Genomic DNA, 18760 nt, shown 5'->3' on the forward strand with positions numbered 1-18760 from the left:
ATAACTTAAAGATTGAAAAGAAAAGGCTGAAATTCTAAACAAATTGGTGTCATTTCTTTTCTTGGTGCAGGTCAAGATGTTTTCATTTTCTGATCACCTGCAGGACAAAAAGGAAACAAGAGATTTAAGTAAACAGTTGTTGTTTTGAGTTACGATCTTCTGTACTGAGCGTCTTAACATATTCAAAACTTACAATCAAGGAAAAAGACAGCTGAGTTTATGTGTTCTCATATCCCGATACAACTTTTACAGTTAATTGTACAGTTTGCCTGATGTAATGCATAATGATAGAGTAAGGTTGGCGTTAAAGGGATAGTTCGTGTTTTTTGAATTGGGGTCATATAAAGTACATATCTACAGTCGATCTGTTTCCTACGTTAATCACCCATCAGCGCAGCCTCAGTTTGGAGAAGTAGAGAGCCACTGCAGCGCAGACGCTCAGTTTTGTACTACAGTGAAGGGGTCAGATGAAAAAGCGAAATTTAACCACCTAAAACAAGACTCACCTAAAAAAATCTATAACAGTTCAAGTGTACGTTGTATAGAGAAAATTCATAGCGCTTTACATCGCCGTCAGACTGGCCTTTCTTTTGGCACTACATTTTCTCAACCGTAGAACCTCCGTATCCCTACGCATTAGCGCAACTGGGCAACAGCTGATCTGCGAGCGGTGAAATACAGTGTGAGGCCCAGTTGCTGGAAGAAACTTATGAAACGAAAACTTACCAGACTGTAGAACCTCCGTATCCCTACACATTAGCACAACTTCGTAGGGAGTGTAAAGCGGTGTGAATTTTGTCTGTACAACGTACACTTGAACTTGTTACACTTGTTATAGATTTTTTTATGTGAGCCTTGTTTTAGGTGGTTAAATTTCACTTTTTCTCTGGACCCCTTAACTGCAGTACAAAGCTGAGCGTCTGGGCTGGAGCGGCTCTCTACTTCTCCAAACTGAGGCTGTGCTGATCGGTGATTACGGTAGAGAGCAGACCGACTATAGATATGTACTTTATATGACCCCACTTCAAAAAACACGAACTATCACTTTAAGGCTGTGGTAATCAAAAGACAATCACCTATTGATACATGATTTAAAAAAGGAGAAATGTCTGGCTGGTATCACTGTGAAGACTTTTCAAGCCAGGCTTAGAACTATATAGAGAATATATTGCAACACTAGCAAAGTTTTGTTGTCGCAGATCATCCTGGTTCTGGTTCCACATTTCTTTCACCTCTATCTGCGCTCTTCCCTCACTGTATACTTTGGACTTATAATGAACTTTTAATTTTGCCTGCTGAGTCTCTGATTGTGTTCTTGGGTCCAAACCAGGTATTTCTGAGCTGTTACAATGACCACTTTACTGATTGATTCTTGACAATTAGAAAAAAGGCTCCTGATTTACACCTTAAAGCTATTTTCAACTTACATTTTGGTATAGAGCTAGTACCCTCCACCACCAGCTGCTGCACAGACGGCCAAACACGCAATTACTATTCCAGCGATGCAACCAGCCGAACAGCCTGATGTTTCACCAAGGATGGCTGAAAAAAAGAAAAGGGGGTCAGAATTGGATAAGTCTGATGATGTTAAACTCTAAAAGTGTAAGTGCACCATCTTGGTACCTGTTACAGTCACTTGATGCACCGCCGATGATGTTCTCTCAGCTATATTGTTCATGGCTTGACAGGTGTAGCTGCCACTGTCAGAAAGTTCAGTGATGACTTTAGTGAACACAGAAGAACTGTATATCTCTGTCCCATTCAGTGTCCAGGTGTAAGTAGCAGATGGTTCAGACTCAGCAGAGCAGGTTAATGTTAAGGTTTTGCCAAAATCGATCTTGCTTGGGCCTTTGATTTGAACATTTTCCGGTCCATCTGAAAAACAGATTTTAGATATTATAGAAGCACAAATAATAAAGAATGTGAAGCTTGTTCAATCGGTCATTTAAAAAAATAAAATCTTGTGTTGAACAAAACATTGTTATGGCACACATCATTTTGGGCAGTAAATGTAAACTCTACAGTTACTTACACTTAACAATCATGATGTACTGAGCTTTATCATTGCTGACAGGGTTGCTGATTTCACAAGAATATTTTCCACTGTCTGTTTTATTCAGACTTTTAAAGGACAGAACTCTGTTCTCCTCATAAAGTGCCATGTTGTCAGTCAGGATCAGATCTGAATCATCCTTCTTCCACAGACTGGTAAAGATGGAGCCAGCAGCAGCATCACAAGTTAAGTTAACAGAGTTCCCCTCAATCGGCAGGTTTGTTGATGGTGTGACAGCAGTGCCTGATATTCTCTCTGTTGGGAAAAAGATCATGGATTTTGCGTGAAAATATGAAAACAGGAACAAAGTAACTCAGCTATCTACAAGTATCATCATTGCAAACAATTATATGAATTGTTTCTTTTTGCTCGACTCTTCTGTATCCATGTTTTTTCGTACAATCTATCAATGTATTTAAACCCACCTAGCACAGTTACAGCTGAAGACTGAGATGTTTCATATCTCAGCGTTTTGTTGTTAAAGGCCTGACAGCTGTAGTTTCCACTCTGACTCATCTGAATGTTCACCAGTTTGAACTCTGGTCCAGTATCATTCAGGTATGCTCCATTCAGAAGCCAGTAAAACTGGGCTGCAGGTCTGGAGACAGCTGAGCAGGACAGGCTGATGTTTGAACCTTCCAGGTAGTATCCCTTTGACACCTTTACGTTCAAGTTTACATTTTCTGGTCCATCTGAATATAGGGGTTAAAACAACAGCAACAAAAAGAAAAAAAACAAAACAACATTCAATGTTAGGAAAATAAAGGTGCTAGGCGTTTGGCATGCAGATTTACTCAGAGGCATAAGAACTGATTCATATGCACAATTACATGACTAACACTTTCTGAATGGCACTGATTGTAAAATGATTTAGTTGGCACTGTGCTGTAGATTACAGTGATACTGTACCGCACTGCAGGATAACTCACAGCTGATGGAGAGGGTTAGTGGTTCACTGGTATCACTGTTTACTGGATTGAACACATGACACTCATACGGTCCCTGGTCATAGCGGGTCACATTGACTATAGTGAGGGTGGCGCCTCCGTCAGTGAGCTGAACTCTGTCACTTTGTATAACTTCAGAGCTGCTGTTCAGCCAGAGGAAAGAGAGAGAGATTCCAGAGGCGGAGCATTTTAGACTGATGGAGCTGTTGAACTCCACCAAGTCTGTGCTGCTGGGAGTTACCATTACATTGGAGAGTGGCTCTGTGGGTGGAAAACAAAAAGGTTTTATAATATTCCATCACATAATAAAGACAGAGAACCACTGCAGTGTAATAAAAGAATAATTGACTGGCTGATAGCTCTGATAATTTTTGATTACTATAATAAAGCGTTTATTCGTGAAGTCACATCTCTGAGTCCTCAGTAACAATCCTGTGACTTAATATCCATTTTCCAAACAGTGGAAAAACATTTCCTGGTGAGTACTTCCCCAGGTGGCGTTTTTTGGCTACTCCCCGTAGTGCCCCTCACTATGAGGGCAAGAACCATAATCCATGAAATGCAAACACAAAAGCACAAACCAAAAGCAAATGACCAAATCAAAAAGGCAAGGGTATAAACTAGGAACAACACAGGAAATCGGGGATGAAAAGCTAGAAACATATCACAAGTATGTGGGAACAGGAGAGTCAGGATCAGACCTAGGGAGACTAAACCGACAAATTAACAGAAGGAGGTAGGGATAATTTGACACAGGTGAAACACATCAGAGAGGTGCAGACCATGAGGAAAAATAAACAAAGGGATGAGGAAGCGAGACATGACATAGGATCATATAATTTCAAAATGAAACAGCAAATAACAAAACCACAAACTCAAAACTATGACAAAGTGTTTAGCCAGTATTGTATGATAACAATGATGTATTGTAGTGACATAAACCATACAAATCACATAATTGAAAACCCCACAAATAACTGCAAAACAAATACAGTGCCATAACCTTTTTCTAAGTCCTGCTCTAGAGCTATTTGATTAAGACATGAGAGGACTTGAGGTTTGACCTATTTAAAGATTGATTTCCTTATGACAAGCTTGACCCAGTTTGAGCCATAAAATTCCAGAGCAATAAAACAGATATGGCTGATGTGGCTGTGCCACACATCTTAAGAGAATGACTAAAGTCAGGTAGATGTAATGCAAAAACACCTTCTGAATCTAATGTTTTTCTCCTGATGCAATTGACACTTTTCAAAAAAGTTTTCACGCACTACACGTCTATTTTCTCATGCAGTGAAAAATAAATTAATATCTGATAACATCAGATATGAAAAAGGATACAGACAGCACACAGACAGACAAGATAGCAGTGTCATTCAGATCATCAGGGGGAAGTGAGAAATATACACAAATAGTTAACACTGTACATGGTTTTCAACTCGTTCCCATACTACACAAACAAATCTCATGTCCCAGCATTGCTGTATAAGCTGTCTGGTTTTCATATTTAAAGTGCGTCCTGTCTGCTTCTGTGTCTGAGGTGCGTCTTACCTCTCATCATCTTATTGAACATAATTTTTCAACTGATTTCAAACTGTACACCACATTAAACATGTTGACGGCAAACATGTCAAATTTGACAAATTCAGTAAACATTAACTAGTAGGCTTCTTCTTTGGGGTAAAAAGAAAGTGGAGCAAGTACAATAACTACAATTTTGACAATCTATGACTGGAGGGTGTCAGGTTAGGTTTGATCTCTCAGTTTAGGCTATGTACAAATGTACTTCAGGGTTCTGTGACATCACTTTTGGTTGTGGCAACAGGTCAATAAAGCATGTGTCTGACCTGATGCATCAGTGGTGCTGGTTGTAGCCAGAGATGAAAAAGGGTTGTGCTTTTCACCAGAGAGGACAGATAAACACTTACTTTCAGACACTATTAAGCTGGTGTACATCGGCAGTAAAAGAGATACAAGTGAAAAATCTGCTCACCATAAACTTCCAGTCTGATGGTTCCTTCCAGTATTGATCCTCCCTGTGGTATAATGAGAACTCTGTATTCTCCACTATCACTCAGAACCAGATTCCTGAGCTCCAGAGAACCAGTAGAAATGAAGAGGGTGACCCTGCCTTCATAGTCTGCAGTAGCATTAGTATTTGTACTGATTATACTTTGGTCACCAAATTTCCATTCCACAAATGTAAAGGGTTTTTCTGGTGGAGTCAGTGTTGTGGTGAACACCATTGTCCCTCCCAGTGTTGCATTCAGAGGACCGTCTGGCAACACACCAGCTCCTTTGGTTAAACCTGGAACACACAGTCATAGGTCTGAGAACAACTCTAATAATTTCATTGTTTTTGCAAAATGAACCACAATTTCTTAAATCACAACCACTATCACACAAAACCTCTAAATAAAGCTAAGCTGATTGTCAACTTGCTAACCAGCTGAAATGATGTGTTCAGTTTGTCCACAAAAAAAACAAAAAACGCCAAGGATCCTCATCAGTCCATCACATCATGAAAACTAGTGTCATCTCACCAAAAGAAAATGTTGATCACAACACCAGACAATTAATTCTCATCTAACAGAGAGAGGAAGACCCTTCATTTTCTGTTGTAGTAAAAAAAAAAAAAGATATTGCTTTCTGAATGTCTGATAGTAATTCAGTTTTGTAACTGATATTTCTGTCATAATGTGTTTGTGTGTACGGTACAGTACAGGTAGGGGTTGTGCTTCTATATGAGGCCTCTGTATACTGCTGCTTGTGTTGCAATAATATATGTTTTCTGAAAAGACTTAATTTGATCATGACAGGTGAACAACTCAATATAATTCATCAAACACAACAGTCACATAGTACAGAACTTTCTGAGAGGAGAGTCCAGTGTTACATAAATCTATTAATGCTGTTACACACCAGTTATTGATGGATACTGTGGGGGAATTTTATGATTCTCCAAGATCACTCTCTCTCCAATCTATAGGAGGTAGATATGTCTACAGAACAGATGTCTGACAAACCAAGCCAAGGCTAAGCTAACTGTTTGTGTAAACCTCGTGAGGAGGCCTTCAATCTATCTATGATTACAGACAAAGTGTCTCACTTATTTTGCCTCTTAGTCCTCTCTTACTACAGGGGAGAGATTCTGCATCACCCCCCTTGCTATGTTTTTAAACAGATAACCATGATTGGAAGCACTGCCTCTTGAAGCTGTGAGATATTATATGGACACTTGGGCAGACTGGTGAAGATTATCATGGCAACACTCTGTCTGTGCAGACAGACGTGATGTTATGTTGCTCAGCATAAGTCATCGATGTCTCTGAGTCTTCTTCATCTCTCCTGAGCGGTCAAGTGAGCCGAAATTCCACAACAGATACATTTAGAGAAATACGTGAATAAAGATTTGTCTGCTGTATCAAGTTATGAAAGCTCACCTGAGATGACTCCCAGGACGATGAAGTGTATCACAGCTTTTTCCATTTCATTCGCAGTATCATCAAGTATAAGAAGATAGAAGAAGATCACACTACTTCACTACTTCACTGTCCCTTCTCTAGTTTCCGCATAATGGATGCAGATTTAAATTTATGACGGTAGTACAGGGAGGGACTGTGCGATAGGACCTCAGATCAACGATCAACTAGCTGGATAATCATTAATAAAGCCTGAACTGAACAGTGAAACATTCAACATCAATTAATTGGGAATTTGCTCTGTATTTCGTATTCAGGTGAAGACATGAGAACTGATGACAGGTATTTTCTGCCATATGTATCGGGCAAACTTTCATCCCCTGGTGTCCTTGAGTGTTTCTCATTCTCTACACTACAATCTCAGGGGGATGTTGAATATCCAGGAAGACATACTGCTCAGTAGATCACATAAAGACCAGAGGGCAGCATACTGTAGCATTTGGTGTATAAGGTGCCAGTGTTGTGCATGAACGCGTTCAATGAACGATCGTTCATGAACTGATTCATATTTTGGGCAAACGTGAACTGAACATACGTCTTTCTGCCTGATGAACGTTATTGTGAACGCCTTCATTCTGGTGTTTGTGAACGGCGCGCTCTCACAGTTTAACTTCGCTCAAGACAGTGGCAGATTTCCATCGAGCCTTCCAGGTGAAAACCGGCTAAAACACACCAAGAACAGGTAGCGAAAAAACACCCAATCTGGCTGTTGTGTATTAAAAGGACGCTGGACAAGAGGTTTGTGCACGCAACTTGCTTTACTTTTGGTCAAAACGAAATTTAACAATTTCAGGCAGAAACAGCTGCATACCAAACATGCAGTGAGGCATTACGTAATCAACACAGATTAATTCGTCCTGAATGGACATAACACTGGCAACACCAGCTACCACAGAGTCGCACCCATCGCCGCATGCGTCATCAATGTGTAAAGCATGGAGGCAAGAACAAATGAAGGCAGCAGCACTACCTCAGACTCTGCCTCCTCTGCCTCCTGCCTCCACGGCATCTATGAGTGATGATGATATGTATGATTACTTAAAACTATTCTATGAAAACGTCAGTGATGATCCAGGTGGGAAAAATCTGACCTTTTTGAGTATACTTTGCCCGTCGGGTTTCAAGAAGCAACTCCGTACCTCAACAGTCTCAACAGCGAACCTGGAACGGCACATTTAGTTAGTTCAATGATTGAACTAATGCACCCAGCTAGCCTTTCAAGGTATGTGCGAGTGAATGAAAAATCTAAAGACACGGCAACGGCGAGCCAAAACAGATCCTCTACAACCCAAATCACATTAAAGGGATATTCCGGTGTAAGTTTAATCCATGGTCTAAATCACTGTGAAACTGTGTTAGACTCCCCCTCGAGAGATCAAGTTAGCAGACCGCTAATTTGCTGAGACCCTATTTCTACTGTTGCTGAAGTTTGTATCATCATACAATAATACAAACATACATTATTTGTAGCTTTTTGGTGGCGGTTTATTTTTGGACCCATTTACTGCAATGTATTGCTGTCATGCGGTCGTTTCTGAGGTTGATAAAACTCCGTAAATTAGCGTTCTGCTAACTTGATCTCTCAAGAGGGAGTCTAACACAGTTTCACGGTGATTTAGACCATGGACTAAATTTACACTGGAATATCCCTTTAAGGGCGTACAGTAGCAGCTCCGCTGTCTCCATCTCCCAGCCATAGCTGGACCACCTGGTTTTGCAGTATATTGTGGGAGAGCTGCAGTTTCAGTGTTAAAACTGACAGAACAATTGCTGTCTGTGGTTCTATATGGGCTTTGGCAATAATTTAGAAAAATAATAGCTTGCAGCAACAAATTGAAAAAAAAAGGACTATGAACTAGTTCATTTTTGGAAGTGTGAACTTAGTTCAAAATGTTGAATTATGAACTATGAACTGAACTAGTTCATTTTAAAGTTTGTGAACTTAACTTTTAACTAGTTCATGTAGAAAGTGAACTTTCCCACCACTGTAAGTTGCTCTGCATGAAGGATTTATCTAATTATTCAGGCATTTTGCAGCACAGCACTTAGATCATTTTTCAACATACATTTGAACAAGATTCATGAAATGATTTGTGTTACATATACATGGATGATTTGTTTATGTGTTGCAATGCTCCTTTTTGACCACTGAGTGGTGTTTGGGTACCGGAAGAAATATAAGAGAGTTCACCAAGACAGGTGGAGGTGATTGAGACTGGGGAGAGCCCACCCTGTAGCCAAGCATACACTGTTATTCTTTTTTGGCATTGGAATAAACAATCTTGCAAGTTACAAAAGTCTCTCTTGTAGCTTTGAGTAGCAATCGTCATCACAATAAGTTGTCAGCTAATGTTGAAATTTTAACCATTAACGTGTAATTATTGTTGTATTTATTGTTTTTTGAAAGTAAATAGGAACAAAAAAAAAGTGTAAATTCAAGTAAAGAACGATTGTATATTTGTACATTTGTACATACAGTTTTATTGAAATAGTGCACTTTAAATCTCCTTTCTCACACAGTTGCCAGTGTTAGGATATTATATTTAAACAACATTTACATATTCAATTGCTGTCAGAACCACATGGCATAGACAACATTATTAATTTGTGCATACATTTTGCCTAATGTCTTAGCTCAACCAAATATTTTTCCATTTTCCAGTATTGAGGTTGGAACATAAGAGAACAATTAATGTAAGATTAGATATACATTGTAAAATAATAAGCCAAGTACACAAAGATATTTATAACAATGAATGTAATTTCAATGCTTCAAATATCAAACAACATAACTGAATACACATTCATCACTATTTATTAAAAGCAGAACAAGAAATGTTTCTTTTTACTCAGCTGTTCATGTGCAATTAAGGCAAGTGGATTTAGTTTCAAATAAATATATTTCATATTTGTAATACAGTAAACTTAAAGGGACTCTAAATTGTCATCCAGATCCAAAGTTATAACGTTATCTCTCAATTTCTCAGAGTTTTTTAGACTCTTGATAAAAACTGTATTTCTCTAACTTCGATTAGAGCCTCGCTCTGTCCTAGCCGATGCCTCACACAGATGTTGGATCTGGATTGTCGTCCCTTTGGCTGCCCTTCATGGATTATCATTCACTTCACTCGTCAAAATTGGTATACATACAATTTTTCATACCAATGCTTGCTAATCTTCTTTGTGTGGCCTGTCCTCTTCCAGGCCACTGCGGCAGAGATGAGGTGGTATAGCAAAAGTATCGACTTGGCGAAACCTCTAGCTGCTCAGTTCCTCCTGGATCAGTGAAAATACTTTATAATCTAAATGTATTTGAAATTGTTTTATTGTAATCTGTATGTACTGTGATTTTGATTGCCTGTTCTGTCAGTGTGACATCTGTTGCATCCCACCTCTTTGTTTACTAATAAATCAAGGATTGAGGCACAAGAGGCTTTGTACACTGTACTGATTGTAAAGTCTGTTGAAGCATTTTGATTTTCAGCTATATAAACAAAACTGACTTGACAAATAGCATTTTCAGAGTTTTCAGTAAAAGGCTAACTGTAAACACTGCCTGCTAAAAGGAGAGTGAATATTGGACTTTAGGTGATCATATGCAGCACTGGCCCTGAAATGATGATAATATAATGTCACTGCATTTTCTTGTGGAGCTCTTTTTCCTCCAAGTAGTCAAAGAGTCAATGAATGCAGTTTTAAGTACATTTATATTTCTGGGTGTCTAAAAATAACTGCTAATCATGTTACTGGTGAGTTAGACTGGATAACTTAAAGATTGAAAAGAAAGGCTGAAATTCTAAACAAATTGGTGTCATTTCTTTTCTTGGTGCAGGTCAAGATGTTTTCATTTTCTGATCACCTGCAGGACAAAAAGGAAACAAGAGATTTAAGTAAACAGTTGTTGTTTTGAGTTACGATCTTCTGTACTGAGCGTCTTAACATATTCAAAACTTACAATCAAGGACAAAGACAGCTGAGTTTATGTGTTCTCATATCCCGATACAACTTTTACAGTTAATTGTACAGTTTGCCTGATGTAATGCATAATGATAGAGTAAGGTTGGCGTTAAAGGGATAGTTCGTGTTTTTTGAATTGGGGTCATATAAAGTACATATCTACAGTCGATCTGTTTCCTACGTTAATCACCCATCAGCGCAGCCTCAGTTTGGAGAAGTAGAGAGCCACTGCAGCGCAGACGCTCAGTTTTGTACTACAGTGAAGGGGTCAGATGAAAAAGCGAAATTTAACCACCTAAAACAAGACTCACCTAAAAAAATCTATAACAGTTCAAGTGTACGTTGTATAGAGAAAATTCATAGCGCTTTACATCGCCGTCAGACCGGCCTTTCTTTTGGCACTACATTTTCTCAACCGTAGAACCTCCGTATCCCTACGCATTAGCGCAACTGGGCAACAGCTGATCTGCGAGCGGTGAAATACAGTGTGAGGCCCAGTTGCTGGAAGAAACTTATGAAACGAAAACTTACCAGACTGTAGAACCTCCGTATCCCTACACATTAGCACAACTTCGTAGGGAGTGTAAAGCGGTGTGAATTTTGTCTGTACAACGTACACTTGAACTTGTTACACTTGTTATAGATTTTTTTATGTGAGCCTTGTTTTAGGTGGTTAAATTTCACTTTTTCTCTGGACCCCTTAACTGCAGTACAAAGCTGAGCGTCTGGGCTGGAGCGGCTCTCTACTTCTCCAAACTGAGGCTGTGCTGATCGGTGATTACGGTAGAGAGCAGACCGACTATAGATATGTACTTTATATGACCCCACTTCAAAAAACACGAACTATCACTTTAAGGCTGTGGTAATCAAAAGACAATCACCTATTGATACATGATTTAAAAAAGGAGAAATGTCTGGCTGGTATCACTGTGAAGACTTTTCAAGCCAGGCTTAGAACTATATAGAGAATATATTGCAACACTAGCAAAGTTTTGTTGTCGCAGATCATCCTGGTTCTGGTTCCACATTTTCTTTCACCTCTATCTGCGCTCTTCCCTCACTGTATACTTTGGACTTATAATGAACTTTTAATTTTGCCTGCTGAGTCTCTGATTGTGTTCTTGGGTCCAAACCAGGTATTTCTGAGCTGTTACAATGACCACTTTACTGATTGATTCTTGAAAATTAGAAAAAAGGCTCCTGATTTACACCTTAAAGCTATTTTCAACTTACATTTTGGTATAGAGCTAGTACCCTCCACCACCAGCTGCTGCACAGACGGCCAAACACGCAATTACTATTCCAGCGATGCAACCAGCCGAACAGCCTGATGTTTCACCAAGGATGGCTGAAAAAAAGAAAAGGGGGTCAGAATTGGATAAGTCTGATGATGTTAAACTCTAAAAGTGTAAGTGCACCATCTTGGTACCTGTTACAATCACTTGATGCACCGCCGATGATGTTCTCTCAGTTATATTGTTCATGGCTTGACAGGTGTAGCTGCCACTGTCAGAAAGTTCAGTGATGACTTTAGTGAACACAGAAGAAGTGTATATCTCTGTCCCATTCAGTGTCCAGGTGTAAGTAGCAGATGGTTCAGACTCAGCAGAGCAGGTTAATGTTAAGGTTTTGCCAAAATCGATCTTGCTTGGGCCTTTGATTTGAACATTTTCCGGTCCATCTGAAAAACAGATTTTAGATATTATAGAAGCACAAATAATAAAGAATGTGAAGCTTGTTCAATCGGTCATTTAAAAAAAAAAAATCTTGTGTTGAACAAAACATTGTTATGGCACACATCATTTTGGGCAGTAAATGTAAACTCTACAGTTACTTACAGTTAACAATCATGATGTACTGAGCTTTATCATTGCTGACAGGGTTGCTGATTTCACAAGAATATTTTCCACTGTCTGTTTTATTCAGACTTTTAAAGGACAGAACTCTGTTCTCCTCATAAAGTGCCATGTTGTCAGTCAGGATCAGATCTGAATCATCCTTCTTCCACAGTCTGGTAAAGATGGAGCCAGCAGCAGCATCACAGGTTAAGTTGACAGAGTTCCCCTCAATTGGCAGGTTTGTTGATGATGTGACAACAGTGCCTGATATTCTCTCTGTTGGGCAAAAGTTATGATGTTACGTGAAAAATATGAAAAACAGGAGCAAAAGTAACTCCGAGTTTATGTCATGTCATGTCATTGTCCGTAACCGCTTTATCGCTTTTATGCGGTTGCAGGGTTTGTTGCTGGAGCCAATCACACCTTTCTCTGGGCAAGGGCAGGGTACTCCCACAGGCAGAGGCAGAGACTGATGGCAGAGGCCGCCGTGCAAGGTGCCAACTGCACATCATGAGCGATTTGGGGTTCAGTATCTTGCTCAAGGACACTTTTTCATGCTCCTCAGCCCAGCCCGGAGACAGGATTGGAACCAGCGACCTTCCGATCACAAGCCGATCTGCTCTACCTGCTGAGCTACAGCCACCCTGTAACTCAGGGTTGACTGAGTAAATGAATATAGTTTTTATATATTCATAGTACATTTTAGGAGTTATTTTAACAGTTGCCCTTTTAAACAACCTTTAACTCATGAGTGGAACATGTCACATAAGACGGTGTGTCAAACTATGTTTTGTGTGTGTACGTGTTTCACTAAAACAACACATTTCTTGAACAATTAACTCAAAACAGTGAACAGTTATAACACCCATGACTTGTGTGCTCTCCATTTAATCAATGTCATCGTCTTGAAGTAAGTTACTCTCCTTTTAACTCTTTTTTTAACCTTTTTGTCTACAACAACTCCTGAGAGAAATATCATATTCATTATCTGTCTGCCGCTTGGCGCTGGGCAGATTGTTTACCATTGGTTATGCTGAAAACGGCCACCTGCTGCCGCAAGCAAGGCTTGCAGTCAAGCAGGCTGGAACACCAGAACAATGAGCTGAAAGATATTATAAAATGTCCAAAGAGCTGAGTAACCGCAGACTCTGATGATAATCCTCATTGGGTTCATCAATGACGTACATTTTAAATGTATACGAAAAGTTTAAATAAACAAATGATTTAACTAATAACATTTTTGCATGGCCTTTTGTAATCAGAACTTCATTTAAAAGGGGCACTATGTATATATGAAGAAATTTAAACTCAGAATTTAATATTTACAATATCAATGAGGTAATTAGAAAGATTAGAAAAACAGAACATTGTCTGAAGCTAGAAATGTGTCAGGGTCCATCAAATATAAACAAAGTAAAACAATATGAAGCTGTGTTGCCCTTAAAGCTCAGTATGTTTATTCAGTTTGTTCAGTCATGAAAACAAAGTCTTTGTATTTTTAGTTTGATTAGACACAAAATCACTGAATCACTTTCTCTTCTTTTTACCCAAACTAAATAGTGAACCTTTGAGGTTAAGCAATCAAGTGGCAAATTTAAAGATATTTTATATTTTTTTGTTTTACATAAGCATTGTTTTTTTCTGCTATTTAAAAAAAAACCACATTATCTCATATTAGGCACACTGTTTTGACAATTCCAGCTTACTCACTAATAACAGAAACAATGATCCCTTGATGTTTTATTGGAATGTAAATGTCATCTTATCTACCTTCCTGTAAACACCTCAAGCAAACAGAATTGACCCTGATGTGACTTTCTGACCCTTACACTTGATATGTTGTCTACTGTACATTGATTACTAAATTCAAAAATACTTAATTTCTAACAGGAGGTAGGGATAATTGAACACAGGTGAAACACATTGCAAGTAACTACAAATATAGTGCAACAACCTAGGTTCGACCTACTTAAGAATGTATTTCCTTATGACGAGGTTGATCCACTTTGAGCCATACATTTCCAGAGCAAATAAAACAGATAAGGCAGCAGAGATGGGCTGTGTGGTGCACATTTTGTTCAATACATCAGGGCTGCCAACTCTCGACTTAAGGCAATTAATACTTTTCAAAAAGTGTGAAAAAAAAGTTTTATCACACTTCGTGTCTATTTTCTCATGCAGTGAAAAATAAATTCATATATGAGATGACGCCTGCGAGCTAGTTCAGGTGGTCAACTCGAGCTGCACTGCCACATACACACGTGACATGCTTCACTCTCCAGGCCATCTTACAAACGCACCCTCTCAATTGGGTGGGCTATTTAAGCTGCAAAATGTCCTTTTCTCTGCCTCTGGCTTGTCAATGCTGCTGCTGCCCTGCACAAGTATCACTGCCTGCTCCATCAGCCCCACCACCACCCCAGCATCCACCTGCAGGCTCTGTCTAGGGGGATATATTTAATCACCATTCCCCAATTTCTCATGTAAACATATCTGCGGGGAGTAATGAGGTCAGAGCCTATAGACACCAAACTGTATGTTCTGCTTTGTAATAAACATTTCGAACGTGAGTTGTCTGACTGAACTGATAACATCAGATTTGAAAAGAGGATACAGACAGCACACAGACTGACAAGATAGCAGTGTCATTCAGACCATCAGGGGGAAGTAAGAACTTGACACAAATAGTTAATACTGTACATGGTTTTCAATTTGTTCCCATACTACACAAACAAATCTTATGTCAAGAAAAGGAAGTGTCAAAGCCAGTTCCTCATTTAAAAAATATAATTATAGATTTTAAACTGTCTTTTCAGTGCACTTGGGACAAAGTCTGAACAGTCAGGCTTTTCAGGTTAAAGGAGACATGTGGGGTGTGCATTGTCATACCTTCTCTTCTTCCCAAAAAATACTTCTTTATACAAGTGTTGCAAGAAGTGGGCTGCTGTACCTGAGTGAAACTCATGGACATAAGCATCATGAGGAGAAACTTAACAAACTTAACAAAACAAAAATGGCTGTAGCGAAATTTGAATAATTGGTCCCTTCTTGTAAATTCAGCATTAAATGCAATCCATGAAGATTTTTCCTTCCATGTAAAATGTGTTGGTTTGTCTCAGCATCAGTGTATAAGCTTGTCTGGTATTCATGTTTAAAGTGTGTCCTGTCTGCTTCCGTATTTAAGGTGTGTCTTGCCTCCCATCAGCTGTTTGAACATAATGTTTCAACTAATTTCAAAATGTACATAACATTTAACATGCTGACGGCAAACATGTCAAATATTACAAATCCAGTAAACAGTAACTAGTAGTCATTAGAAGGAATAGTATAAACTGTGTAAAAGTGAAACGCTGTCTACGACACTTTAAGAAAAATATCTATTTGGATTTCCTGGTTCATTCAGCAAACATTATATATGAATATATTTCTTTATTTTTGTACAAAAACATTAAATCCATTTGTCCCAGTGGTGTAGGTCTATTCTCTCTTTTTCTCTTTCTCTCTCTCTCTCTCTCTCTCTCTCTCTAGGTAAGGTTTGGTCTCCTATGTACAGATGTACTTCAGGGCTCTGTGACATAACTGTTGGTTGTGGCTACAGGTCAATAAAGCTGACCTCAGCTGATGCTGAATTATTTTTTGCCTGAAATGTTTTGGATTTTCAAATGTGTCACATTTGGACACTTTCTATGATCAATTATTGCCTTTCCACTGTTGTTGTATCAACAACATTATTCACCAAACATCCCCAATGCCACAACTTTCATCAGATTATGATTAAGATGATGCTTCAACTTTACTGGAGCACAGTAAAACTCCTTAGTTATGTTTCACCACTTCAAACCAAAGGAAAGAGCACAGACCAAAATAATTATTTTTTCAAATCACTGTCAAGTTAAATAACCAGAGTCATTCAAACTTCGGCAGAAAATTATATTGTCTCTGTTGCTATACATAATCTTCATTCAGCACTAGAAGAGACAAAAGTGAAACATCTGCTCACCATAAACTTCCAGTCTGGTGGTTCCTTCCAGTATTGATCCTCCCTGTGGTATAATAAGAGCTCTGTATTCTCCACTGTCACTCAGAATCAGATTCCTGAGCTCCAGAGAACCAGTAGAAGTGAAGAGGGTGACCCTGCCTGCATACTCTGCAGTAGCATTAGTATTTGTATTGATTATAGTTTGGGCACCAAATTTCCATTCCACAAATGTAAAGGGTTTTTCTGGTGGAGTCAGTGTTGTGGTGAACATCACTGTCCCTCCCAATGCTGCATTCAGAGGACCGTCTGGCAACACACCAGCTCCTTGGGTTAAACCTGGAACACACAGTCATAGGTCTGAGAACAACTCCAGTAATAAGTAGAGTGTTTTGGTCATGACCTTGATTACAACCACAATCACTCAAAACATTCAACTAAAGCTGATTTTCAAATTGCAAACCTCTTCCAGCTATCATATGAGGGCACTTAGAACAGGTGAGCTAATTCTAAAGCCCTATTCGCACGGGACTAGTATTACCTGGGGACCTCAAGTGATTTAGAAATTACCCCACCACGTCTGTGTTTCGTACGCTGCATTCGCACGGGATAAGCGAAGTCTGTGTTTTAATTCGATTTACTGACATTATCCCCCGGATCGATCGCACCGGAGCCCTCGTTGGAGCAGCACAACGGTTAGATATGGATATTTTTGATAGAATAACTGGTGAGCCTGTTGAAAGATGGAAAAATGTTCCTTATGGCATGCTGCCATGCATGTAATCCATCTACTCATCTTTCGAGATTTCGCTCTTCTGACGAGCCTCCTGAATTTGTTCCCAAAATGCTGTCAAAACTTTCATTTATAATTCCCAACGCAGCCTCCATAATTCTCGACCAGGAAAAAGGCAGAAAAAAGGTGTGGAAAACACAAAAAACCTTAAGAAAAACAAAAAACGACCCCAAATCACAGAGATGCCGATTCGCACGGGACTAATATTATCACATGACCTCTGTGTTTGGCGAAATATGGTAGGTAATTTGCGATGGAATTTTTACTTTACAAATTATGGACATGGCAGATAGGCAATTACAACAAATTACTGGAGGTCCGCAGGTTATACTAGTCCAGTGCGAATAGGGTTTAACACAAAGAGGAAGTGAATCGGAGATTCTTTCTTTCTGTTTAAATAATTAACTGCTTTAGGTATATATTTCGTTTACAAGTAAGTTCATTTTTTCCAAAAGTAAAGTAGGCTACTGGACTATAATTGTCTGAGTTATGAAAAACAAGTAAATTAATAAATCCATTACACTGAGCTCCACAATGTAGTTTACTGATAACGTGGCTCCATGTTCACTGTCGTGGCCAAAAGGGACAGCTGAGGATAGCATTCACTGAACTCATGTGTTTTGACTGCTCTATGCATTGATATAACTACCAATACGAATCTCTCTTTATCTTGGGTAAAAACGTCAAACTGCTCGTTTGCAGTAATATTTTATAATATCGCATTAATTGTTGGTCTATGCTTCTAGAAGTACGTGGATAAATATTTGCTTTTACATGTCTTAATCTGTTGTATTAAGGCATGAAAGCTCACCTGAGATGACTCCGACGACGATTAACTGTATCGCAGCTATTTCCATTTTATCTGCAGTATCATCAAGATGAGAAAAGAGAAGAGGATCACTTTACTTCGTGCTCCCTTTACAGATTTCCGCATAAATGAAAGCTCATTTCGGTGTGTGAAGTGAGTACAAGGAAGTACTGTGCAATGGGCAATTTCCCGTCATCATACCTCATCAAGGTCCAACTTGTTCATAATTAACAATGTATATTACAGTAGACCACAACAGCCGTTGTTGTTTACTTTCAGTATAAAAAGGTAGGAGAGTGCGCTGGAAAACATGTTTCCTTTAACCTATTTATATCATTAATTCAAAAATACCATATCATTCAAATAATGGTTGTTGTTGATGATGTATTAGAGATGTTCGATTTTACTGCTTTCAAGGGAGTTCAGGCCCCATCTTCTTTTTCACTGCACCATCTTTCCCCACTCAAATCATGCAGTTGACCATTCAACTAAATCTTAAGATTAATAAGGATAAAACAGAGGCATTCCCTATCGCCTCCACAGTCACCTGTCCCAAAATCTCCCATTAAAACCTGTCCGTCCCTGTTTTCATCACAACCTCTGCTGCTGAGGTAAAACATCTTAGTTTAGATTCCACCCTCTGTTTTGATGCACACATCAAATATATTATCAGAATAGTATTTTTTCACCTGAAGAACATCTCTAAACTCTCTGTCACTAGCTTTTGTTTCTGAGACTCTAATACATGCCTTTATAACCTCCAGCCTCAACTACTTAAATATCCGCTTTTGTGGCTTACTTACTCAGGTGCTAAAGAGATTGCAGTATGTCCAGAATTTAGCTGCAAGGTCATACATGGTCCTGGGAGCACATCACACCTATCCTCCAACAACTGCACTGGCTTCC

At 39.0% G+C, this 18760-nt stretch overlaps 1 protein-coding gene across 1 annotated transcript; it reads right to left on the bottom strand.

Moving 5' to 3' along the window:
• Nucleotides 1-1594: 1594 nt before the first annotated feature.
• On the bottom strand, nucleotides 1595-17969 carry LOC115567758 (carcinoembryonic antigen-related cell adhesion molecule 1-like). The gene is made up of 6 exons (XM_030394607.1): nucleotides 17858-17969; nucleotides 16278-16592; nucleotides 12278-12553; nucleotides 2479-2745; nucleotides 2033-2308; nucleotides 1595-1875 (listed from the first exon to the last, which is right to left on the bottom strand). Exons 1-6 carry the CDS (start codon nucleotides 17901-17903, stop codon nucleotides 1595-1597), a joined length of 1461 nt encoding a protein of 486 aa, XP_030250467.1. The 5' UTR covers nucleotides 17904-17969.
• Nucleotides 17970-18760: the final 791 nt, after the last annotated feature.

This window comes from Sparus aurata, chromosome 17 (assembly GCF_900880675.1).
Source record: "Sparus aurata chromosome 17, fSpaAur1.1, whole genome shotgun sequence".
Lineage (NCBI taxonomy): Eukaryota > Metazoa > Chordata > Actinopteri > Spariformes > Sparidae > Sparus > Sparus aurata.